General features: G+C 42.4%; 1 protein-coding gene across 1 annotated transcript; it reads right to left on the bottom strand.

Moving 5' to 3' along the window:
* Positions 1-11,124: 11,124 nt before the first annotated feature.
* Positions 11,125-26,271, bottom strand: LOC133926668 (uncharacterized). Its single transcript, XM_062372691.1, has 12 exons — positions 25,591-26,271; positions 25,142-25,227; positions 17,446-17,525; positions 16,848-16,903; positions 16,135-16,183; positions 15,374-15,523; positions 15,150-15,245; positions 13,667-13,780; positions 13,454-13,581; positions 13,111-13,346; positions 11,629-12,396; positions 11,125-11,535 (listed from the first exon to the last, which is right to left on the bottom strand). The coding sequence occupies exons 1-12, from the start codon at positions 26,265-26,267 to the stop codon at positions 11,486-11,488; spliced, it is 2,490 nt and encodes an 829-aa protein (XP_062228675.1). The 5' UTR covers positions 26,268-26,271; the 3' UTR covers positions 11,125-11,485.
* Between the last annotated feature and the right edge of the window lie 438 nt (positions 26,272-26,709).

The following is a 26,709-nucleotide window of genomic DNA, read 5'->3' as shown; positions in this document are numbered from 1 at the left end:
TTAAAAGAATACCAATTGTATGGATATCACTACAAATGAATGATACCAGTTGTAGACTATGAAAGCACATGGATCATAATTTATGGCACTCACATAATATAGTCTAAACTCCCCCTATATGTGTGCATACATATGATGAGAAAGAAACATATGCACAACTAGGAAATATGTCAAGATAGGAAGTTTAAGTTATATTATACATGCAGGTAGCTTAAATGAATAAAAGATTTGACAATAATACCAATTAAAGCGTTTAAGCATTGCATACCTCTGGGGACATGTAGTTTTCTCCATGAGACTATAAAAGATGTAACTTGCAACACATGTTAGTCTCAAAATCACAACCTATAGGATATACTCCCCCTAAATGTGTGCATATAAGTTTTGAATATTTGTGAGATATATGCACTTGTTATTGATAACAATAGGGATTTATCCTATACATTTGATCATGGCACATAAAAGATACCAAATGTAAAACTAGTGCCATGTAAATAACCTACAACTAATAAACTATGTAGATTGCTCATGGGTTAGAAAGAAATACAAGTAACCTACCATATGAAAACCTATACTAGGTATTGCAATAAATTGAAATATGCATATGCAATCATGGACGAGAAAAATGAGCTACATTAAATGAAAGGATTTTGCATCTACTTCATTACCTATTTTACCTTTGGATGGGGATTTGGTTATGTGATGATCATAATCTTCATCAATGCTCCCATCTTGTACACTTGGTTTCTTTGCTTGAATCTTCACTCCATCTTATAAGCTAAGCTTCCAAATCCCTATAGCCGTCTTGGGCTTCAAGTCTTCTTTAGAACCCAAACCGATTTGGGGCCCCTTCATGTTGGTGATGACTTCCTTGGGCACCCAAATGGGTTGGTTCCACCTTTAATCCTTTCTCCCAACTATGTGTACAACCACCTTACCATTGTCCTTTTTCTTGAGCTTGTAGTGGTTGTTCTTGGTCTTAATCTTGTAGTTGGCCTTGGTGTAGAGGTTGAAGGTCTTGTTGGAGAGGTTCGTCATCTTCTTATTCTCCTGTGTATCCTTCTTGGATTGCTTGTATTGGAAGAACTTGTGGCATTCTTGATGGCATTTGAAGCATATCACGATAGACCCCTCCGCAAGCTTCTTCATCATGGTAGCACAGTTATCTTGAGCAAGTTGGACATGTTCTTTGCCCTTTAGTCTAACCAAGTCCTTCATGAGCTTCTCCACTTCTTACTTAAGCTCATTATTCTCTTGTGCAATGAGATTGTTAGATGATTCTATAACAACATGCTCAACACAAATGTCATTGCAAAGGGGTGAGCTAGATAAAATAATTAAATCATCACAACAAGTAGAAGCATCTACCTTAGGATGAAACTAAATAGAGAGGTAGATTGCTTCAAAGAGACTTTTTGTTTGATATTCAATGCACCCAAATTTAGCCTTAAGCTCTTCATTCTCCTTATTTAGCAAATTGAATTTGCACAATAATTGTTCATAATTAGAAACAAAGGTAGCATAAATGGTATTAAGTGCATTGAATTTCTTAAGCTCTTTAGATTGTTTCTTAAGGGCTCTTTGTTGCTCATTGATCAAATGAAGGAGTTCATCATAGGAGGGAGAATCCTCATTGGCTTCATCATCACTTACATCGCTATTCATATCTTTTGCCATGCGGCACTTGTGTGATGACTTGCACGATAACTTGTGTGATGATGACCTTGAGGAAGAGCTTCTCTTGGAGGGGAGGATGGCGAGGTTCTTATCACTTGAGCTTGACTTTTCATTGTCACTCACCCATCTTTCTATGCTTGCGATTGCTTTGGCTCTTCCCCTTGTCTCCCTCTTGTTTTTAGTCTTCTTCTTCTCCTTCTTGATATGATCAATTGTTTTGACCAAATCCTTTATGGAGATTGGGTGATCAATTTTGGCATTGATCTTCTTGATGTTCTTCTCCATTTATGAGATGAGCTTGGGGACTTTAGGATCCATCTCTTCATCGCTTGAGGTGCTTTGCTCATCTTCTTCATAGCTTTCTTCATCTTCATCTCCTTCATCTTCACTTGAGCTTGACTCTTGCTTTTGTCTCCTCATCCTTGCCTTCATGTATTGTCATTGAACTTGCTTTCTTGTGAGAGCAAGATTCTTGGTGTCAGATGAATAAGAAGCTTCCACCCCCATGTTCATTGTCATCTCATGGGTGGTGATCTTACCGAGCACTTAACTTGGAGTCATCTTCTTGATGTCATTGTTGTCGTAGATGTTGGAGACTATCAACTTGTACTTTGGAAGAAGAGCTTGAAGTATTCTTCTCACCATTTTATCATCTTCAATTGACGTCAAAACTAACCCATTGATCTCATTGACAAGAATATTTAAACGTGAGTACATGTCATTAGCACTTCCATAGGGTAGTTGCTTGATGCCATTGAGCTTAGTAACAAGCACTTGATATTTCTCATTACGTACATCATTTGTATCTTCATATATTTCAATAAGACTAGTCCAAATATCATGTGTATTGGTGAGAGATTAAACACGATTAAATGCATCAACACATATGGATGATAAAAGGATACTCTTTGCCAATGCATCTAATTGCCTCTCCTTATTAGTGATGTGTTGTCTCATCTTTTCCTTGGTGACTCTCCAAACATCTAACCCTTGGACTTGCAAATAACAAGTCATTAGAATTTTTCACCGGGAGAAGTTTGTGCCATCAAAAAGTGGAGCACCATGGGAAAGGATGTGAAGCCTAGGTAGTGAAGCTTAGCTGATCACAACGAAACTAAGGCTCAAATGCCACTTGAATTGGCGAAATATTGTGAAAGGTGTGAAGCTCTAACACAAATTGAAGAGCTAGATGTGAGCCCTACCTCTGATACTAATTGAAGGGATCGGTGACATCCTAAGAGTGGGGGTGAATTAGGACACTTAGAAACTATTTGGCTCTAAAGACTAACCAAGATAAACCTATATCAATTTCTATCTAAATGTACTCTAGATTTATCTAGTGTGCCTACTTTACCGATCGAAACGCTTGCAACCTATCTAAGAAGGTAAATTGCAAGTAAGTAAATGTAGAAAAGTAAATAAGGTAGAGAGAGCAAACTCGGCACAAGAATTTTTCCCATGGTATTGATGGCACGAATGCCTCCTCTAGTCCACATTGGAGCTCCATCAAGGATATGCTCTTGGTCAGCACCTGATCATGGCTATTAAGCCACCAAGTCACTAAGACAATGCCTCAACCCGGATGAGCCACTAAGCCACCAAGGCAAGGCCTCACCACAAGCATCTTTTCTGGTCCCTTGCCACCATGATTACTTTGGAGATTGAGCCACAAAGGCAAGGGTCTCTGCGTCCCTGCACAATCGTCTTGCCGCCGCTCCACATCAAGTCAGGGGGTTAACAAGCTCACCAACGAGTCACCCAAACTCCAAAGTACCGGCGTACCAAGAGGTACAAGCTTGGATCACTCTTTGATCCACTCTCTAGGCAGCAATCACCTAGTAACAAACTCTCTATGCCTATAATCACTGATCACTCTCTGTTGGTGTGCTTATTCACCTTAAATGATCACTTTAAGCACTTTGGTGGCTCAAATGTTTTCTCAGATGTACATGAACTTCTCAGAACTCCAGCAACGTCAAATGACTGAGTGGAGAAGTATTTATAACCTCAAACACACACACTATCCGTTAACACAATAGTTCAGAAAAATTGTTAATACCAAATAATTTGGTGAGAACAATAGTACTAACACCGTATCATCTGGTGAGTACACTCTGACAATAGTACTAACACCGTATCATCTGGTGAGTACACTCTGACAAACTAGCAGTTGGAACCCCCACTCAAGCCTCTATGAACACTGGACACTCCAGTGTATATATCATCCATCACTAGACTATCATGCGAGTTATCCTGAGCCATCTGAGCCTTTCCTTATTCTCTGTGTAAATTGCTCTGGTGAAAGTATCCGATGCACATCACTTCATCACCGTACTATCCGGTGCCTTGAACTTCGTTCTTCAACACTTGACACCCTTTCTGTGTAAATTAATCCCGTGCTTACTCTGGTGCACTTCTCTTCATCACTGGACCATCCAGTGAGTTATCTTCAACCTTCTCTTCTTTTCCCTAGAAATGCTACGGTGCAATTCTTTGTGATCATCGAATTATCTGGTGCATTGATCCTCAACTTGCTCAATGGCTGCAACCGTCTCTGATAGAAATGCTCCGGTGAGGTCTTCAGGCCTCTCTCCCCCTTTGTCAAACATGCTCCGGTGAGTTCAACACCTAGAGCATCAGACCATCCTGTGATGTAAATCTTATTGGGACTTCTCCAATTCAGTCTGATTTTGTCCCGACTGCGGTGGCTTCTTCATGTATTGCATCCATGAGACCTACTAACATATATTCTTGACAAACATGTTAGTCCCATTGACTATATTATTATTAATCATCAAAATCACAACCATGGCCTAAGAGGGCTATTTTCGCTACAATAGAGAAGCTTGATCAAAGATTGCTAACAATCCCATCAAAGCGAGCAAACAGCGCATCCAAAGACTCTATGGGGCCTTGCACAAATATTTGATATTCTTGGTTGTATTTGCTTTAACGTCTGGCCTTAATCTAATGAGTGTCTTAATAAAAGACACTCAAAATATTCTAGATCTCTCGGGCAGCATGGAGGTGCTAGACCCTGTCAAACTCATTCCAACTCAGGCTGGTGAACAAAATATTTCTCGCCTTGTTGTTGGCCTCATACCGTTCAATTTGAATCTGAGTCGTGCGAGCAGTGGGGATCCCGTAGTTGGAATCAACTACTTCCCATATTGCACTTTCTTGGCTTAGAAAATGATCCTCCATGCGTACCTTCCAATATGAAAAATTGACTAGAGGGAGTGAATAGGCACCTCAACAAATATCTTGCAAAATCGGTGGCATTCTCCTATTTGGATCACCCAATAAACCTCAAAACTCAAGCAGAATCAAAAATAGAGTGAAGTTTTAACAAGAGAAAATCGAGGCAACATGACTCCACGGATGGTATATGAACTATAGGTTCCATTTAAGATCAATCCATGTGTCTTAGCACTCGAAAAATCACAACTAGCAAAGAAACAAGAAAGATGAACATCAGGCAATAAAACTCTCCAAGTTGATTGTCTAGAGGCAAAGGAATTCAAGACCCCATCACAAAAGAGTGTGTATGCGAATTTTATGCCTCTAGCAACAAGAAAAATGACATCACAAGGTGCTGAAATTTTAGCCCAAAAACCAAAACGAAAATCAAATCCAGAAACTGAAAACTTGAAAACTTTCAAGGGAACCAATAAAGGGAAACTATAAGGAGATGAGCACAGTAATATGAAAAAAATAAACTTCATTACAACAGAGGTCAGTCCTATTTTAGGCAGATTATAAACATTTTTCACTCAAAACTCTCACATAATACATAGGCTAAACACGCATCCTTCCTCTCCTCTAAAACCCTAGCACTAGGCTCTCAAATGAGTAGCATAATAGGTGCAAGTGGCTCGTTCCCACTCTCCTATAGCCCTACCCCTCTATTTCCTAGCTTTTTCTCAAAATACTCATCTCTTGTAGTACACTTCAACCTACCACCAAAGGTATTTTAGTCCTTTTTCTTCTCCATTCATCGGACGGCCACGGCACCTTTAGGACTTAGCTTCGTCTCGACGCAAACTTCATGATGGTGCCACATACTCCTCCAGTCCTCCCATAGTTTTGAGGCCAAACCGCGGAACCCTAGTATGCTTCTTACAATGTGACTAGCCACCACTTGCTTCCACCTGAAGCAAACACTCCGATGATGACGCATGTCCTCCATCTTGCGATCTTGATCGCACTAAGTCTCTCATAATCCAGATCTTTCAGGCCACCTTATCACTTAGACCGGCATCCCTTTCGCCTGACTTTATCAACACGCAATCTTTATCCTCTGTTTCATACTTTGCTTGACCTTCATGTGTACAGCTAGGATCACCCTTGACTCCGCCCGGTCCTCCTTGATCATTCGGCACCAAGCATCCGCTTAGCCCCGATAATTCGTCGTCGACTGCCAAGTTGCATCTATCACCTGCACACCTTGAAACAAGCAAACATATTTCTCCACACTCCTAAAAATCTCCACGTTAGTATTAAATCAAAAACTTTAAATCAGAGCACATCCTACAGAAAACATGAACACTGGATGTTCCAGTGTGTTCTGCTCTTGAACACCAGACCATCCAGTGAGTGTAACACTATCTGTTCCAGGAAAACTTTGCTCTCTACAAGAAAAGGTCCGGTGAAAGCTTCTGGTGATCTCATGTCCACAATGGATAATCCGGTGTGTAAAAATCCACCAAACCACTCTTCTGCAAACTCCCTGCAACAAAAGGTCGCGTGCATCCTCTGGTGTTCACAATCTCAGCACCAGACTATCTAGCGTACATAATCAAACTTGGCGTCAAAAATCTCCTCTCTGCAAAAATACTACAGTGCTCTCAAAGTCCACCACCGAACCATCCGGTGTTTGCTTTCATTTCTGCTTCAACACTGAAAATGCTTCACCCTTAGGTATAGCCACCACACTCATCGGACCTTCCAGTGCATTGATCTACAATTTCGCTCAAAAAATTGCTCTATGCAAGAAATAGTCCAATGAGTATACACTACCCACACCGGAACATCCGGTGTCTATAATTTTTCTGCGTACAGAGAAGAATTTGCCAATTCCAAACACCGCTAACTCAAGTTAGATATGAACAAGAACAAGCATCTACAAACACATGCTAACCAAGTTTAAGATACATCAACTGTTGTCAATGCCTCATCACATCCAAACTAAGTCACTTCTCCACTTGGTTTCTGAATATCATTCCTGATACGTTGAGTCTTGCGTCTCCCCTTTGTTTCAACCTTGTTGTTTGGATCTGAAATCCAAGCCGGACTATTTTTAGGCTGCTTCGTGAAGTCCTTCACCGCCCACCACCCAAGCAACTCACCAGCCCAAGTACTTTCTACGACTTCCTTGCGGTAGTACGGTGATATAAAATACTCAGATTCTATGTTGCCCTTCGTGCAAGAATCTAGCACATAATAGAAAGGCAAATGCATCAATGATGGCTTGTTGCATGTGCACTCGCACTTGTTGTCACCTGATCACAACATGCATTCCATTGTAATTTCCTACCTTCTGATATCAAATCTTCCCTTGTCACGCACCATCACCTTGAACACGTGCTGACGGTAACCAACAACATGAACCCTATGGGACTGGCTCGTCCCACTCTTCTCTTCCATTTTAGATGTTATCTTCTCCGTGTACACCCTATGCGGGTTGCCCATATGTAGTGTGGCCTTACTATAACGTTCTCAGAGATACCGCTACGTTTCACGAGTGACTCACTCCACAATTGCCACCAATAGCAATGACCTATTCCCCTTCATTACCCAATAATAAACCTCAGTGAGGTTAGTTGTCATAATTCCATAACGTGAACCATCAGTGTTCGCAATGAGTGCCTATTTACCTAATGGTTCGTGTCTAATCCAGTCGGAGAAACACTTAACCCTCCTTCCACCTTTCATCCTCCTGGTCACACTCTGCGGCTCAAGTGGTAAAGGCTCTAATCCCTCAAGTTCCTCCTCACTTGGTACAACTGGTTTCTTCAAAACTTCATCCATGTGCCTATCAGTTAGTTTATCTAGCTCTTCCTACATAGCATCAAACTTCCTCCTCTGGTTTTGTTTGCATAACATCCTAAAAAGATCCATCAAGTTCTTGCTCCTGAATTGTTTGTAGAAGTTTTCTCCAAGATGGCGCATGCACCATCGACTATGCAAATTTGGCCACAACAAAACCCCGCTCACTCCCCTCTGCAATGTGTTGATAGCGTTCAACAAGCGTGCATGGCAATCGTGGAGGACACATACATTCGACATGTTACCAACAACACCTCTCTTAACCCACTACAGGAACCACAACTAACTATTTGTAGACTCGTGTTCCACGAATGCAAAAGCAAAGGCAAAACCTATTTCTCACCATCTACCCCGATAGATGTAAGTATCTGCCCCCTGTATTTTCCTGTCAGTAATGTCCCGTCCACACACATCACCAACCGAACGACTCGAACGCCCGTTGAATGACTCAATCTCCATCCTGATTGACAAAATCATGAGTAGCAATGCAGGTTCGCAGGTTCCTCCCCTGAATAACCTCTAGCAATGAAGGTAGTTTGTGGTACAAGTCCTTATATGTACCAAAGCTCTTCTCTAACACCTTCTGTTTCACTCTCCAAGCCATGCATATGAAATATCATACCCAAATCTGTTGTCTATAGCATGCATAATTCCAAACGAGGACATACTAGTCTTCTTCACAATCTCTGGGTACATCTCCTTTGCAACACAATATGTGGTCATGTTCTTCTGTGTGCGCAGAGGTAGACTCAAATTGTAAGTATGTGGCTCAACAATGGACGTAACACAAACAATGTCACACCTCGGCAAGAATCCATGGACTCGCCACGTGCAATATTATCTAAACATTTCATGTTGTATGTCTGAGGATTAGAAATAACCACCTTGAACTCTCTTTTTCTCCGAGAAGCGCCATCTCTTCATTGCATGTTGCAGATGGACCTTGTCATGAAACATCTAGCCTTTACTCACCACGATGGAGTCATACTGTTATGAAAACTCGTGTCTATCGTTCACCGTGAAATTCTTCAATGCAAAATTCGAACATTCCTCTAGAGTTCCAACACCTAAGTCCATAAATGTGCAGAACTCATTGTCATCTGCCTCCATCAGGTCCACAAGTGCCTCATTCCGCTCCCCCCAATCAGCAAGCATCGCGACCTGATTATCTTCCCCATCATTACGTTCTTCTCTTATCGTCTCTACCTCAACCAATGCACTAGTCCACAAGGGAACTTCTGTAACCAGACTCTCCTGCTGCTCCTCATCGATAACATTTTCGCCAACAGCTTCTATGGTGCTAGGACTGGCTTTTGTTAAACCAAGATCGCTTGCTTCAACAAGGATGGAGTGGGAAAAAACTCCATCTCAACCCCAGTGACACAAAATGCTACCATTGCTTTGAACATGTAAGCTCCCGAGCTCCCACTGCCACCCCGTTCCACGATGTCTAGGATTCAAAACCTTCATCGTCAGCCGCTAATGTGCTGGACTAACTAGTAGAAGATTATACAGCCAACATAACACTTGGACCCGCCTCATCTCTCTCAGACTATTCAATTTTGTGTCCATATACTGGAAGTTACTCAAATCCACCCCACTGTCACAATGCATGACATATCCAGGGCCGTAAAAAACCCTGAACCCCAATATAGTCGACATCCATGATTCAATAACCATACTACACTCTGTCAGGTTAAATAATTGTAGTCAACACACAACATCTACGACAACAAAATCTATTCAACCTTAATACTTGTAGTCTACATAACCATCAAATATCATCATTACTATACCCTTTCTGTTGACACTATACCATTCTAAATAATAATGCTACCAAAAAAACTATTTCACTTCAATTCTAAATATCCTACAACTATGGAATATTTGTACTACATATTCACAACAATTCGACTTCAAACTATTCTATATTGTCTAAATATTGTAAATATTTTTAACTACATACATTGTACAAATATTCTAGATTCACAATCTACTTCAAAATAGTCAGACTTTTCTAACTATTTAAAAATTCTAAACTATGTATGCTCTATGCTAAATTATCTATTCTGCTCTCATGTAAATTTTCCTGCTCTAAATTCCAAATAAATCTAATTTTTTCCCCTACCATTCTAAATAAAATACTGCGAAAATCCACAACAATTCAATTATACAATTTCTACATCAACGGAAAATGTGTACGTCTAATAATATCAAATTTTTGAAGAACATTAAATACCTATTTTAACTCTAAACTACCAAAATATTTGAACTTTTCTAACTATTCTATATTTCCGAACTAACTATACTATATTTTCTACCTATAGCTAATTTCCAAACCATACCTACTCTATTATAAATCTCATACCCTTACTTTTCTAAATTATCTACTCTACTCTATATTTCTCTAATATTCTCTAACTATTTTCCTACTATTTTTTTAAGTATTTCTAATTTCTAACTACTATTTTCCTAATTTTTGTAACTATTCCTAATTTCTAACTATTTTCTACTGTTTTCTAACTATTTCCTAATTTCATATCGTAATGTTTTTCCTAATTTCTAATTTTTCTACCTATTCCTATTTTCCAACCACTCCTAAATTTCTAACTACTCCTAACTATTTCTTAAAAAATAAAAATACTAACCGTTATAGCCGTTGCTGCTCGTCGGCATGCTGCGCCTCACCGCCCGCCGCTGCTTGCTCGCACGTCGCCGCCCGCCGTTGCATGCCGTCTGCGCTCGCTTGCCCTCACGCCTCTCTGTAGCAACGGTCGTACGTGGGAGGGGAATCGATGACCAGGGAATAAATAAAGACATGTCGACACTCAGCGTGCCAACAAGACTAACGTGGCACATGTTGACACTCCGCATGCCGACAAGCCATGACGCATCACCTATCGACACGCGAAGTACCGACAAGTTTATTCGCACCACAAACATGATATGTGGCACCTCTTTCACCAGGTCCACTGTCACGTAGAAAGTCGGCATACGAAGTAACAACAAATCCCTAGTCAGCACCTAAAGTATCGGTAAGTACTTATTCTTACAATTTTATAAATTTTACTATTATTTTTTAATTTTCCAACAAAATAATATTATTAAAAAAAATCGGTAACAACGGAGGGATGCTTTTCCCCTCTTGGATGGTCTAGGATGTTGTAAATATTTCATTTTGGAATCTCGCTATGTTGGTGGCATTTTATTTTGAACGTTGCAGCAAAAATTGCAAAATATTAGTTTTATCGCAAAACTAAAATAACTTTGTATTTACCAATGTTTCGTTTTCTTGTGAATGCGCTGTCAATTTTTAGGAAAATTGTTAAACTCCCTGCAATTTGGGGGGTCTGTCTAAAACATCCCTACAACTCTTTTTCTTTGTCTAACGCTTGCAGCTTTTCTTTGACACCAACTATCCCCTGGAATGGTTTGACTACATGATAGCATTTATGTGGCTTCCAGCTCACCACGGTAGTTTTTCTAGCATGGACTCTAATTTCCTTTAGACCATTTAATCTAATCTATCACTCTATTGTTTGCATGCAATCCACCACGATGTGACTGGCCTAAACTCTAGCTGAGATTGAGTGTCGGTTTAGATCAAATGGTCCAGGAGTCGTTCAAAACTACACTAGACACAACCACGACATGTTGGAAGCGCAATGTGAACGTGCTCGCAGACTCATTACACTAACACTCCAGGCACGCGCTCCAGTTTGCTGCAACATGACCAGTGAGAGCTGTTGCTGAGAAAACTTCAATAACCCAGACGATCATTCAATGCAGTGCGCCCATCACCAGTTTGACCTATAGAACGTTCAGCAATGGTATTACTATGGAATAAATCAATTGATATGGTACTGACTAGTATGCAGTAACATATTAGTAAAATTTCTGTACCTTCAGGTGGCACCCATGTTTCATATTCTGGTCCCGCTTCAAGAAAATCTGGTCTTGCTGGACCCAATGCACGTTTTTGTTTTGATTTTTTTCCTTCTCTCTTGCTAGCATGTGGTTCATTCTCATCCTCCATTTCTTCTGAAGTCTGTAGACCACGTTTATGCTTAAGCAGAAGGGCCACAGCATCAGCAGCAGATGCTTCAGATTCAACAGAAGACGAATCTGCCTCACTGACAGCTGACTGATCAGTGGACTTTCTCTTCCGTAGAATAAGCCCAGGAGCAGCCTCTTCAAGCTCTTTTCCACTGCTTGAATTAGAAAGAATAGTTTTTCGATCTTTGTAGTCCACAAAATTTTCAGGCTCCTCTGCATCCGCCTTTTCTTCATTTGTGAAGTTTTCTTCAGGTTTTATGATCCTCTTGTCGCCAAGCCATTGAGGCTTTGGAATGGCAAACGCAGGTTTGCTGCCATTTTCTTGGTTTTCGGAGACATCATTCTCCACCTTAGCAGGTTTATCTGTTTGTGTTTTGTTAGAAGAACCCTTGAGCTTCTCCTCAGTTGAAGTGGTTTGCGCAATTTTATTTTTTTTGTTGGATTCAGGTCTCGGTTTATCATTAGATGCTGCGGTTTTTGCTTCTTGTGGCTTTAGATCCCACTTGCGAGCTGCTTCTCCCATAGGATCAGCTATTTTTAGTAGGTAAACTACTCTGTCCAGCTCAGTCTGAAGATCAGATAGTGCCTTTTGAATTTGGGCAATGTTATGATGTACTACAAGATAGTTCAAATTAGTTAGATGATTGCAAGACAATTGACTACATATAAAACTGAAAATAAATATAAGAAATAAGTGTGCATAAAAGCATTAACTTCAGGCTGTTTTATCAATGTTAATGGCCGAACCAATGCTCAGGGCTAAACATAGTAATGCGTACACAATGAAAAAAATAGCATGAGCGCAACAGTGTATACTTTAGTCATTTAATACTCGATTATCGTTTGAGGTAAAATCAATAAAGAAGCATGTATCCTTTTCTAAATGCTGTATGTGTATGACCAAACCCTCTACAGTTATGCAATAACCCATAACTGGATTTCACGAATTCAAGGTCATGACAAAGATTTAGTCTAGTGAAGGATTGCTTTTATTCTGGCAGAATATAGGCTTTAATGATTTTGCAAAACAGAAGGGAATGAGGTTCCAGCAGAGGCCTCAAATCAGAATTTTTAGCTAGTATACATAGGTCTGTCTTTTCCCATCTTTTGCTTACCTCACATAAGTCATGATAGCACCATGATCACAGCTCACATAGAAACTATTATACAGTACTTTCCAACAATTCTAAGAAGAAAATAGTAGTGAACAAACAGCAATCAAGGTCATTACTGATGGCATTCAGACATCAGGCTCATAAGGAGAATTCAAACATGTCAAAATTCTGAGATTCATAAATGATCAATCGATTTAATTGGAATGTAACATACCTAATTGAGATGACAGGCCACTCATGTAAGCATCAAGGTCATCCCCAAGATCTGCAGTATCGCTTTGAGCCAGCTTATGCTTCTCTTCTTCAAGCAATTTCTTTTTACTTTCAATATCATTTGTGATGGAATCCTTTTTCTCAAGAAGACTGTCAGCAGTCTCGACTGATTGTTGCTCACTGGATTTCTGACTAGATGATTTCTTCTTCGTCCGATCATAAAATTCATCATCGTCACTGAATTATTTAACAATCCATCAGTCAGCTCATGAGATCAAGCAGTCTCAATGTATAAAAATCATACACCAATGTAGCAGTCAGGTCAAATCTATCAGAGTACAAACCTAAGAACATCTTCTTCCTCAAGATTTGCTTTATGGCTATCACGATTTGTCTTTCCAGAACGAGCACCAAGACTTTCCCGTATACTGTCATTTAAAGTTTCTTCTAGATTATCTAGCTCCTCCATAATCTGAAGAGAAGGTTTACACCAAATGATAAATGAATGGTGACAGCATATTAATAAATGTAGGTGAAGCATATGATCCTCCACTAACCTGAGATATCCGTTGTTCATTTCGTGCAATCTGTGTTTGTTGACCTTGGGTTAGCCCACCTTGAGAAATGTCCTTAATTCTTATTGCATCAATTTCTTTCTTCATGTTGGCAATCTGAAACAAAAGAATAGTAGGTCAAGCTTCATACTGTGCAGAGATACAATCGTACAACAGTGGGGATCCTCATTATATAAGATATACCACATCTGAAAACATAGGGTGGACAATTTTTCAGAAGTTTGGATCTATCATTCCATCTACACAAGAGGATTGCCCTTATATATATGGCGACATGGCTACCACCAAGAGTGCAGTCGCAGGGCTGTCTACAACTCAAACAGCACCTAAGGCAATGCACCTACAACCTTTTCTATAAGCATTCGGTAGTTAAAACCCAGAGTATTTGACATGAGAGACCCTCAGCTAGCTGAGGAGATTGTTCCTCTTGATTTCTCAGTGCCAGTAGCACCAAAATGCCCAAGGGTTTGGTCTGTCAAGTCCTACGTTAGTTTCAGGGAACATGTCCCTTGAAGCACTTCACAAAAGTGTAAAGAACTCGAAGTAAGCACTTTCTGAAGATGATACAAGTAATGGACAACTAGCAACATGATAACAGACACTATTTCAATGTCATTCTTGATTTAGTCTTGTAGAAACATAAGGTGGTAGGCAGATAAAAATTGATTTTACATTCTTACTATCTAGCAAAGCACTAGCAAAACCAAAATTAGCTTCTAGTTCTTAGTTTCTAAATTTAAAACAAGTGTTAAAGCCCCTCAATAATCAATCCCCCCAGCCTTCGGTTATCTTATGGCAAGGGGGCCTACAAACGGCATGGAGTGTAGAGTAACAAACAGCACAGTAGCATGGGTACTGTTCATGTAACATTACTTGTGCTCTTTCTATCTACTTATTGATTAATATAGATATCATTTACTCGAGTATTGTAGATTGCTTGATTGCACCCCCTATATAACTGAGGGATCATAAGCATTTGAAGCATCAAGCATGGTCATTGAACCAATAAGTAAGGAAATAAACTAGCTAATAAATGAGTAAGTGAAACAATTGGTGCCAGGTGTAAATTATATGCACTACATTACTGACCCATGTGTCAGCTATCTGCACCAGAACATATATCATCTGGATTCGTGTAATAAGAGTCCAGAATTAGTTTTCACACATTTAAACAGTCTAGCAGTATGTAAAAAAGCAAGCATAGCTCGGTGATGATATATTCCAAACATAAACTTTTGTGTTCATCACATATCACCAGATTTCCCATTGGATGAAAAAGGCACTCGAAAGAGAATCAGTGTAAAAATAGAACAGGACACAGCTGCATATTAATCGAAACCTAATAAGTGATGGCAACAATTTCACATGCAATCAAACTAAATTTTTCGCCCTAGTAGAGTATAGGATAAATGAGAAGTTGCAATGATCAACAAGAGTATGACATTTCAGTACAACAAGCGCTTACTTTCTCCATTCGCTTTACTATCTTGCTACGTGTTTTCTCCTGTCTATCAGTAAGCTGACCTTTGTAGGTTTGCCAAGTGATTTCATCTGCTTCATCCTAAGATACAAGAACATGTTCAGTAAAAACAAAAAGAAATTTATGAACACCAATTAGGAAAGTGCAGCAAAATATGAAACGGTGCAGCTAGAGCATGAGAATAGCTCCATCAAAAGTTTTTATCTTACCTCTGCAGATTCTTCAACTGCATCCTCAGCCATACCCCATGAGATTCCCTCTGCTAAAGCCGCTTGAGTTTTTGCACGTAAAAGGGAAGCTTCACGATCAAGCATATCTTGCTGAATCTTAGCATCCCGGCGCTTCTGCATATCTTTTTCCTGCCATTCAAAAGAAACAAGTGAATATAAAAAAACTGAAACAACAGGATAGGTTTGTGGTGTTTACTGGATTTAAAAATGTTCCTCGCAACAATATTGACGAGTGGTCTTGCACAATTAAGAAGCATGAGGTCTAAAAGTTAAGACTAACACAGTTAAGGTAATATAACTAGTTAACTAGTTTGGATTCCATATACAAGAAAGTTTTTACATTTTTTGTATGACAATTATCTTTGTTCAACACCAAAATAAATGTTTCTCTAAGAAGTTTTTCAAAATGCTTTGTAGCATTAACATTGGACACAGATAACATATAGCAGGCTTTGCTTGATTTACTATTCGAATATAACTGATACAACATCAGAAGTATTACAAAATCAGTACTGCAAAATAGAACACTGAGAAAATCCTTCTTTGAGGATGACATAGCGTCTCACGGTTTGTCTGGTACATAGCCTCATGAAGCGGAAATTGAAAACAGTAGGCTGCTAGTTGCATCATCAATTAACTTTAATTAAGATGTGGATGCAGCAGCAAGAAAGCAAATACTAAGAAATTATAAAAATGGTAGAGTGGTAGAAGAGACAATTGAATGAGTTTCAGAATCTTACTGGAGGCATCAGCTCAGATGGTCCTTGGAAAATGTACAAACGTGACGATCTAGTTAACACATAAGAGGAAAGTTAAGTCCCAATTAACCCAGTGAAAAGGACACCAAATTAATACAAAAGTGTAAACTGGTTCCCAGAATAATACAACAGTATAAAGGAAAAAAATGAACTTAACAAAAGAGCTAGCAAGGACTTGATCACGTGACTAGAAGTTACAGAGAAATAGTGACATTTTTATTTACCAACATTATTTTCTTTTTTCAACCTTTCTTACTTTCTGTTTCATTTAAAGGGCATTTGTCAAGCATATAATGTAGTCATAGTTTTATAAAATATAATATGCATAGTTTATAAAATACAAAGTAACACCAAAAGTCCTGCTGAAGACATGAAAAACTAGCCACTAAATACATGTCACTGTTTAACATTGGGCATTGGTATACCGATGCCCCCCGTGTTTATTTATTTGACCAGGGAATATGCTTTGAGTATGGAATAAGCCAGTTATGCAATAAATATGTTTAAAGGCTACAAACATTAAAAATTGAAATACTGTCTAACACAACCTAAAAAAAAGGTAGCCTAGAGAGATCATAAATAATTGAGCTCCACAAAGCTGCAATTTATGAAGGAACTTCTGCATTAAGAAATGGAAGATGAAGAGAAAAGGGAAAGAAGTTCCTTCGAAATAAAATAATGAACAGGTAACTTACTGCCCAAATCGAATTACATCTCCAACATGAATCTCCGTGTAGAACTTCTTCTTGATCTGCTTGTTCAGTACGTATCATCAAAATAAATAAGACAATAACAGGGAAGTTCAAAAAATTAAGATAACAAATATAAACACAGGCCAGCCAAATAAAATGTTGACGAGTTTATTTTGAACAAATTATAGCATTGCCATGGTACACATTGATCAATAGCCTAACACACTCCCTGTGTAACTCTTAAAATGTATGAGTTTGCAAGAGTACATGAACATGTGACAAACTAATCAATTGTTACATTTGTAGAAAAAAAAAGGGATGGTATAGAAAAGCTAGAGAGCAAAATAGCTCAAAGGAACAGCATTCAGCTAGCATGAAAGGAACACAGGATATACATTGACTGTTTTATAAGTTTTCAGGAATGTGGCAAATTTACAGAGTGAATCAGCAGTGCAACAACATAAGAATACCAATATATTACCAACACAAATCGCGCTGTTTTCTAATGAAAAAGCCAGGTAAAATGACAGAATGCATTCGTGTAGTTCAATGATATAAAGATCTTTAAAAAATTTGAAGGCTTACCGGAAATCCCTATTACCTGAGTTTTGTTGATGAAAGACCCATGTGTGCTTCCAAGATCATAAAGGAAAGCCTTCCCATCATTTCTAAACTGCAGAACTAAAATAGCATAAAAACAATTCATGAGTGTGCTGCTTAAGCACTAAAAAAGAAATCCATTGTGATAAAGTCCACAAATGTTGCATTCCAAGATTAGTTGAAGTTAAAGAAACATTCAAAATAAGGAGGAACAATTGCCCATAAAAAAGAGTACTTTAGATAATAAATTTTGTAAGGAGAATATAGTAGAAGCGCTTATTCAGCAAGAAAATCAACTGCATAACCTAGCTAACCCAATCTCCCAAGTTTGTTGTATTAAGTTTCTTCTGCTATATGTAATGGCATTCATATGTTATACTTGCAGCATGCTAAGCAAATGCTTTCTCCTCGACAAAATGACATGGTGTTGCACATAACATTAGTATCATCAACAAAGTGGGAACAGTTTGGTTTGCCACTTCACCTTGTGCTGTCACCATGTCATCAATAGTTGTGATTTTACCAAGAACGTATGCACAATGGACTCGACATAGAACTCCTTAGACAAACTAATGGAAAGGTTCCATTCAACAAAATTAACTATTATTATTATCTTGATTCCATAAAGTTTGTCGGAGTATTGAGTAAAGGGACATCCTGGCTAACAAGCCCCACAAGGCATGTGGCGACCGGCGAAGGATATTTTTTGAACGTTGACCCATCGCGCGACCAGTGTGGCGACCGGCGAAGGATATTTTCTGACCCTTGACCCATCGCGCGACCAGCCCTTGGCTCGCCTTGCACAACCAGCCTCCTTGCAATATAATATGGTACTGTGACCAGCCCTTGCTGATCGCATGATGCCGATACCTAACATGTCTAATCGCATTTATTGATGTCTACTCAAGTATTTTTCTTCTCGAAGCACATCCTCCAGCGAACAAAGCCATGGCTGACGCAGATAGGTAGTGCCCCGTCCCGTAGCATTAATTGCTACAGAGTGGGATGTTGCGGAATGACATGCGCCATGCGACGGATGGGATAGGATCTGCAGAACGACCAGGCAAGTGGATGATTTTGCAGTTAGACTCGCGAAGCGTAGGGACGGGACGACTTGGCAGACGAACTTGCGGCGCACGGCGATAGGAGAGGCCGAGCGACCGGGGAAGGTAGGTGCGGCGGCATTCCACGAATGGGACGGGCATGCAGAGCTCTCAGGGCAAGTAAGGTTCACCTGGTTCTCCATGATAATGATCCAAGAGTAAAATATCTAGCCAGGTATGGGTCTGCTAAGAAGGACCCACTTGTAAATTCTTCTCTCTAGTATATAAAGAGACGAGGACCCGATTTGTAAAGGGAGGGAGAATGAGGAGTCAAGAGAACTCATCTATAACCAGTTCACAAACTCTGATAACAAAATACACAGGACGTAAGGTTGTTATCTTTCGGGAGGCCTGAACCTAGATAATCCCCGTGTTATTTAGTTCATCATAAGCACACGTACACCATAAGCGTTCACGCGCCCACCGACCGGTGCACCCCGGAATCATTGCTAGGGATTAACCCTCGACAGTTAGCGCGCCAAGTAGGGGGCACGATTCTGTGTTTCGGTAAGTGTTTAAGATTAGATTGGGTTACCCATGGCCGGATCCACGGTAATCGCTGAGTCCCGTTCCGAGGACCCCGGCCATCGCGAGGTTTTCGCCATGGAATACAACCCGGATGAGCCTGGTGTGCACAGATGAGCCCGGTGTGCTCCAGGAATGAGACACCAAAGCGGAGTTCGAGGGCTCTGAGGCTCAACGGGAAGTTTGCATTACAGTTCATGCAACGGGGGGTAGTGAAGGCTCCTGTGTTCCGAGTGCCGACGATGATTCCCAGGCCACGCGCCCAAAGGGGAACTAGACTAGCACTGGACACAGGGACGCTCTAGCATAGCCCCAACCACCACAGCGTCGTCCAGAGGAGTTGTAGAGGACCCAGTCTTTGGCGGCATCGTCACCAAGGTCGTCACGCCACACGAATGTCGGGGGCTCCCCCCTCGCAATATGTCGTCACCTCGCGCTCGGCAGCTCGACTATGAGGCCATGACGCATACACAGAATCTTCAGACCGTGCGAATGCTTTTTAGCCACCCACCAGTAACAGTACAGGAGGGTTCGCCAGTTGCGCTATGGTTACATGACATCGCCCTCCTGGTTGAGACCGCCCGACGCCAAACTACGGCGCCAAACACCACGTCCGTCGCTAGGACTGGTGAAGGTCGCGATCTCTAAGAATCGCGACAAGCCCCACGGCAGGAAAGATCCCATCCTCCCTCAGTAATGGGGAGCGCTCGAAGACCCCCGCCGCGTCGGGACAACCAACCCTTGGACTTGCGCACCGCGCTGTCGTCCATCAGCGGGTGACTCCCTGTTACGAAACAGGGTGCAACGCCCTATCAGGCTAATTACGAGAGGTGTGCTGGCCGGATAAGTTTCGATCAGTCCTAGTCGAAAAGTATGATGACATGACTAACCTCGAGGAGTTCCTGCAGATCTACACCACCATGGTGCAAGTCGTAGAAGACCACAGGAAAGTCATAGCCAACTACTTCCCGGCCACCTTGACCAGTTCAGCCCGATCCTGGCTTATGAACCTCCCCCACGAATCGATTCGCTCCTGGGAGGATGTGCTACCAGTTTGTCGCCAACTTTTAGGAGACCTATGCTCGACCCAGGGTCGAGGACGACCTGTACCAAGTCAGGCAGCGACAAGATGAGTCGTTGCGAGACTTCATCTAGCGCTTTAACGAGCGCCGAAACACCATTCCAAGGATCACAGGTGAATTCGTTGTCATAGTATTCAAGAGAGGGGTCAGAGACCAAAAGATAGTCGAGAAGATGGCCACCAAGGAAATCCAAAGCACTACCGAGCTCTTTGAGCTCGCAAAAAACTGTGCACAGGCCGCCAAGGCCCAAGAGCGTCAAATTGACGTCAGGTCACGACCAACCTCCGACCAGCCCATCTCCTCCAAAGGGGTCGACCGGAAGGAGAAAATGAAGAACAAACGCAATGAGGGACCATCCGACGTCATGACGGTCAAGCAGACCAACCAACCGCGCCGATGCTTCAAGAGGGAGGAGAAGAAGGGTCGTGGCTACTACCCGATCCATCGCATAGATGCCCACGACCTGACTGAGTGTAAGGTTGTGTAGGGTATCATCGACAAGGAGCTTAAAGAGCGTAAATCCAGGCACGACAAGGATGATGAGGATGAGGCCGACCCCGACCAGTCGACACTAAGGTACCAGCAGACCGATCACATGGTCCACCGCATCTTCGGGGCGCCGCGACATATTCCTCGAACAGGGAATACAAGCCAGTGGTCCGGGAAGTGTGGGCAACCACGCCGGGCCCAAGCCTGCGTCTGAAGTGGTCGGATGTGCCCCTTACCTTCAGTCAGGGAGACCACCGCGCGAGTGTCAAGAGACCTGGTCATTACCCTATTGTGATCGAACCCACCGTTCAGAACATCCGACTGGTTCACGTGTTGATCAATGGAGGGAGCTCCATCAACTTCCTCTTCACCACCGCGCTGGACGCCCTACAAATCCCAAGGAACGCGTTGAAACCGTCTCCCCCTTCTTTGGGATTACTCCGGGCTCTTCGGTTAAACCCTTAGGGCAAGTCGAGCTACCCGTCACTTTCGGCTCACCAAGTAACTTCAGAACCGAAAAGGTCCTATTTGATGTGACGGACTTTGGAACCACTCATAATGCGATCCTGGGGCGGCCAACAATAGTCCAGTTCATGGTCGTCACCCACTACGCATATCAGGTGATCAAAATCCCTGATCCAACCGCGGCCATCACTATCTTTGGCAACACAAAGACGAACCTGCACTGCGACAAGAGGAGCCTTGACATGGTCGACTTAACTCTCAGGTCGCAGCCGGAGAATGCTACGCCTAGTCACCGCCCGGTAAAGGTTCATGTTGCCGCCAGCCAAGACGAGCAGCTCAAGGTAGTATGCCTTGATGACTCCGACCCGACCAGGACGGTCCAGATAGGGACCGGTCTAGACCTCAAATAGGAACTCGTGCTCATCACTTTCCTTCGGACGAACCTGAACGTCTTTTCATGGAGTCCGTCTGATATGCCCGGAGTCCTAAGGATGTGATCGAGCACAAGGTGTCCATGAGACCTAACGCGCGACCAGTCAAACAAAAAGTGCGTCGGTTCGTAGCCGATCGAAATGAAGCACTTCGTAAGAAGATTGACAAGCTCCTGGAAGCAAGCTTCATCCGAGAAATGTAGTACCCAGAGTGACTAACCCAGTCATGGTTCGAAAACACAATGGGTAGAGGATGTACGTCGATTTCACCGATCTCAACAAGGCGTGCTTGAAAGATCTCTTCCCTCTACCCTAGATCGACCAGCTTGTTGACTCAACCGCTGGCGACAATTTTCTAAAGTTCTTAGATGCCCGTTCGGGGTACCACCAGATTAGCACGTACAGGGAAGATAGGGAGAAGCCTACTTTTGTGACCCTTCGGGGTCTTTTGTTATGTAAAAAGCGCCAATGCCACTTACCAACGTTGTAGTCAGCTCATTCTTCGACCACAGCTCGGTAGAAACGTCGAGACGTTGTTGATGATGTGGTTGTAAAGAGTAGAACCAAGGACGACTTGGTCGCGGACCTCCAGGAAACGTTTAACAAACTTCGAAAGTACCACATGAAACTGAACCCTGAGAAGTGCACATTTGAAGTCCCATTAAGAAAGTTACTCGGGCTCCTCGTTTCTAGTCGAGGGATAGAGGCAAACCCTAGCAAGATCAGAGCCATCGATCAGATGAAATGCCCAACCAAGCTAAAGGAAGTCCAAAAACTAACAAGATGTGTGACAGCTTTAAGCAGGTTCATCTCAAGGTTAGAAGAGAAGGGGCTTCCGCTCTTCAAGCTCCTAAAGAAGAGGGGCCACTTCCAATGGACCTCAGAAGTGAAAGCAGTCCTCCAAGTTCTAAAAAGGTATCTCTCCTCTCCTCCTGTACTGACCGTACCTCGACCAAACAAGGAGCTCTTGCTCTATGTTGCAACTACCCCATATATCGCGAGCACGGTACTGGTCGTCGAGTGAGGTCTTTAACGACCAGTATACTACGTCAGTGAGGTCCTACACGACGCGAAGGCTCAGTACCCACAGGCTCAGAAGCTGCTATACGCCTTTCTGATGGCCTCTCGTAAGCTCAGGCACTACTTCTAGGCCCACAAAATCAAGGTAATCTCCTCGCTCCCGATTAGATAAATTCTCCATAATATGGATGCGGAAGGAAGAACAGTAAAGTGCGCAGTAGAGCTCAGAGAGTTCGATCTCTAATTAGTCCCCCCGAACAGGTATCAAGTCCCAGACACTGGTCGATTTTATGGTCGAGTAGTCGTCCTTTGAGCCCAAGCAGGTATAGCGACCAGAGGCGAACGAACACTGAACCATGCACTTTGACGGATCATTGAAGGGAGCGGGGGCTAGAGTGGTCCAAACCTCAGCAACCGGCGACCTACTCAGGTACGTAGTTCAATTATATTTTTCCAGCCACTAACAATAATGCGGAATACAAGGACCTCTTGTCTGGAACGCGAGCAGCCTACGCACTTGAGATTAAATGCTTGTTAGCGATGACTCGCTATTGATTGTTAACAAGTGCAAAAGAAATTTCAATGCTCTGATCCAACAATGGCGGCATACCTCGCCAAAGTGAGAATACTGGTGCGATGTTTTTTTAGTTTTGAAGTCAAGCACGTCCCTCGCAAGGATAACTTCCTAACCGATGAGCTGCCCCATCTAGCTTCTTCTCACGAAACTGCCCTAGTCGGAATCTTTGTAGAAAGACTCACACGACCATCCACCGTGGTCTTGGGTCAAGGTGATAGGGATGCTGTAGGATCAAGGATACCGACTAGATGGGGTGAATAGGCGATTTTAAAAAAAAACTAATTACTAAGCGATCAAGAAAACTTGCGAAACAAACTAAAGATCACTAGAACAATATGAAAGACAATTAAGAGATATATTGAGATTTACAATCCTAGGGTGACATGCAACAAGTTATAAACTAGGAAGACAAATTGCTTAATGTAAATTGCAAGAAAGTAAATAGCTCAAAGATAACACAAGAGATTTTTCCCATGGTATCGGTGATTTGCCGATCACCCCTAATCCACGTTGAGGTGAGTTCGAGCTTTAATCCGCTTCTCTATCAAGTATCCAATTCTCTCACGAGAAAGGACTTACACTGAGCATGGGTCTGCTAAGTAGGACCCACTTGTAAGTTCTCGTCTCTAGTATATAAAGAGAGGATGACCCGGTTTGTAAAGGGATGGAGAGGAGGAATCAAGAAAACTCTACAGTAACCAGTTCACAAACTCTAATAACAAGATACACAGGATGTAGGGCTGTTATCCTTCGAGAGGCCGGAACCTGGATAACCCTCGTGTTCTTTCGTTCATCACAAGCACACGCACACCACAAATGATGTTCCCACGCCCACCGACCGGTACCCTCGACAAAGTTAATGCTTAATGTCTTGATTCAACTTTATTTCATTGTTATGAGGTCATCTATACAATTTTGACAATAAATAAACAGTTTTCAAAGCATGCGGTAAAAATGTAAAAATAGACAACATATGTCAACATATTTGCCAAAATAGACAACAGATCAGCGTATTTGCAAATCTAGCACCTGTATTCGGTACCTCAAAATCCGAAAACCCGAATTCGGTACCTCAAACACCGAAAAAAGGCTAGCCCCACTGTTTTCGGCACCTGAGGTGCCGAATACGGGACTGTTCACCGTATTCAGCACCTCAGGTGCCGAAAACTCCCTGTATCCGGGCCCACTGTTCCAAGGTTTTTTCGGAATTTGATGTACGAATACGAGTGCTAGATAGGTGCCGAATACAGTGCACAGTGCCGTATTCGGCACCTCAGGTCTCAAAAACACCGCACACCGAAAGCAAAGACAGGACGTGACTGCGCAGCAGGTTGGGCTGTATTTAGCGCCTGGTGCCGAATACGGTGTACAGTGCCGTATTCGGCACCTATGGTCCGAACCCACCATTCCAAGGTTTTTTCGGAATTTGAGGTACGAATACGAGTGCTAGATTTGAAAATACACCAATATGTTGTCTCTTTTAGCAAATATGGTAGCGTATATTGTCTATTTTTTCATTTTTTCCCAAAGCATGCTTATCCTCTCAATAAAAAGGTTTGTTCAAAGCAAAGTTCATGGTTTCCTGATGCTAATTCATTTATAATATATTCATCAATGGCAACTGTGCTCACTGTTCTTCCCAAGGTTCATTAATATGGGGATGTACCAGTTCCCAGGTTTTCAGTCTGCTATCTCAGGAATCAGTGAAAAGATGACCTAGTTTGCTGGCCCAAAAGTATTTCCAGTTTTCGTTTGGAAATGGGAACCATCCAAACAGCTAGTCAGTGCAGCGAAGCAGACAGCTACAGCACAGATTCCTGGTTTGCTAGTATTTTAAAGTAATAATAATAACGATAATTTCTACTTCAGTTTCAAGCATGACACCCCTAAAAAAAGCCAGTCTTCAAGAACAATTCTGGAGCAGAAACATTAAACCAGCAGGTTAACACCATGGTTTCGAAACTCTGCCTTTGTCATAATTGAATAGAGGATGACTACAACATACCAGCATGAAATCGAGAAATGGTCAGATGCTCCAGTACAAAATCGCATAGATCAATTCGACCAAACATGTAAGCTCCTTTGTCGGACCTGCATCATGTAATGCCTGTCATTTCACCAACCCAAATATCGGAAAAATCAACAACCAAAATAATAATTTTATAGCAGACACTTTGAGTCCAGTGCAAAACTGTCTCAGAAAGCCATATCCAGTGCAGCGAATCAAAATATGAGAGGAAACAAATACTTAACTAACGTTCTTTAGGGTACTACTCATTTCACAGAACTAAAAATCACATAATACGAGCTAAAATTCACTACCAACTAATTGCACGAGGAACCACACATTATCCTTTACGAAGACATGAGCAGCGAATACCACCGAAAACCACAATAGCACCATAATTATATTCACAAATGGAACTACTGGCAGAACCGGGACTGACGACTCACACGCCAAGCTTGTCGACGATTGTTCCGTCCTTCAGCACCTCGAGGAAGAAGGGGTGACCCGGCGCGGAGCTCCACTCGGGAATGGCGTACGGCGCGCGCGGCCGCTGCTGCTGCCTCTGCCGCTCCGCTGGCGGCGCGTCCGCCTCCTCCATCTCGGTGTCGCCGGATGAGGGCCCGCTGTGGTTCCCCGCCTCATCCACCGACGAGTCGCTCACACTAGGGCTAGGATTCTCAATCCCGTCCGCCCCCGCCGACGTGCCAGGCTCAGACAACGCCTCCGCCTCCGCCTCCGGCTGCGGTGTTGGTGACGAGGGTTTTGGGGGCGGAGGAGGCAGCATAGAGGAGGACGAGCTAGGGTTATCGCTCCCCTCCGCCTCAGCTGCGGATGCGCGAGGCTCCGACGCCGAACCCCCTTCCAGCTGCGGCGCCGACGGCGAGGGTTTCGGGAGCGGAGGCGGCGGCATAGAGGAGATGGAAGGGTTAGGGTTCCGCGGAGGCGGTGGCGGCATGGAAGGGTTCATGGCCGGACTCGGGAGATGAAAAGAGGAGACGGAGACGACGGCGGGGTGGGAGACGAGTTGCGGGCTCGCCTCGAGTCGGGCAAAGCCGGAGGCAGCGTGCGTCGCGGCGAGGCGGCGAACCCGTGCTCGGCGCAATCCTCGCCGTTCGTTCCCCATCCTATTGAATATAGGTTGTATCAAGAAAAACAACATTTCAGATAAAAAAAACAAATCTGGGCATAATTGTATTATTTCTTTGCGGGATTCAAATATCAATTGCCATAGTGAAGACATGTTTGGATGAGGAAATCAAAAACATATCCGCGTCCTTGAATTCTATAATCAAATAATTCAGACAATCCGCATTTGCTTTTCACTATTGCATTGAATTATATAATCAAATAATTCATTATTTCCATTGTTCCACCCTAATGTGACAGCATCAATAAGTTGTTTCTCAACTGCGTATCCACGTTCCAATTTTAGCAGGATTTTATTTTTCCGAAACAAGGTCAACCAGAGAAACTATATGCTCTTCAGTATGGTATGTCTCTTGGTTTTTCTGGAAGTTAAACGCTCGTTAAAGGGTCACTCGCAGCCTAGCGTCTAGATGGTGGTT

This window comes from Phragmites australis, chromosome 8, assembly GCF_958298935.1.
Source record: "Phragmites australis chromosome 8, lpPhrAust1.1, whole genome shotgun sequence".
Lineage (NCBI taxonomy): Eukaryota > Viridiplantae > Streptophyta > Magnoliopsida > Poales > Poaceae > Phragmites > Phragmites australis.
The sequence above is the reverse complement of the archived record's forward strand: the minus strand, read 5'-3'. Positions and strand labels throughout refer to the sequence as shown.

Excerpts from the sequence above, each read along its gene's own strand:
- LOC133926668 (XM_062372691.1), bottom strand. The coding sequence starts at position 26,267 with ATGGGGAACGAACGGCGAGGATTGCGCCGAGCACGGGTTCGCCGCCTC. Across the intron at positions 16,184-16,847 it reads GATGTAATTCGATTTGGGCA|ATCGTCACGTTTGTACATTT; the intron begins GTAAGTTACCTG and ends TGTGTTAACTAG. Across the intron at positions 13,781-15,149 it reads TAGTAAAGCGAATGGAGAAA|ATTGCCAACATGAAGAAAGA; the intron begins GTAAGCGCTTGT and ends CTTTTGTTTCAG.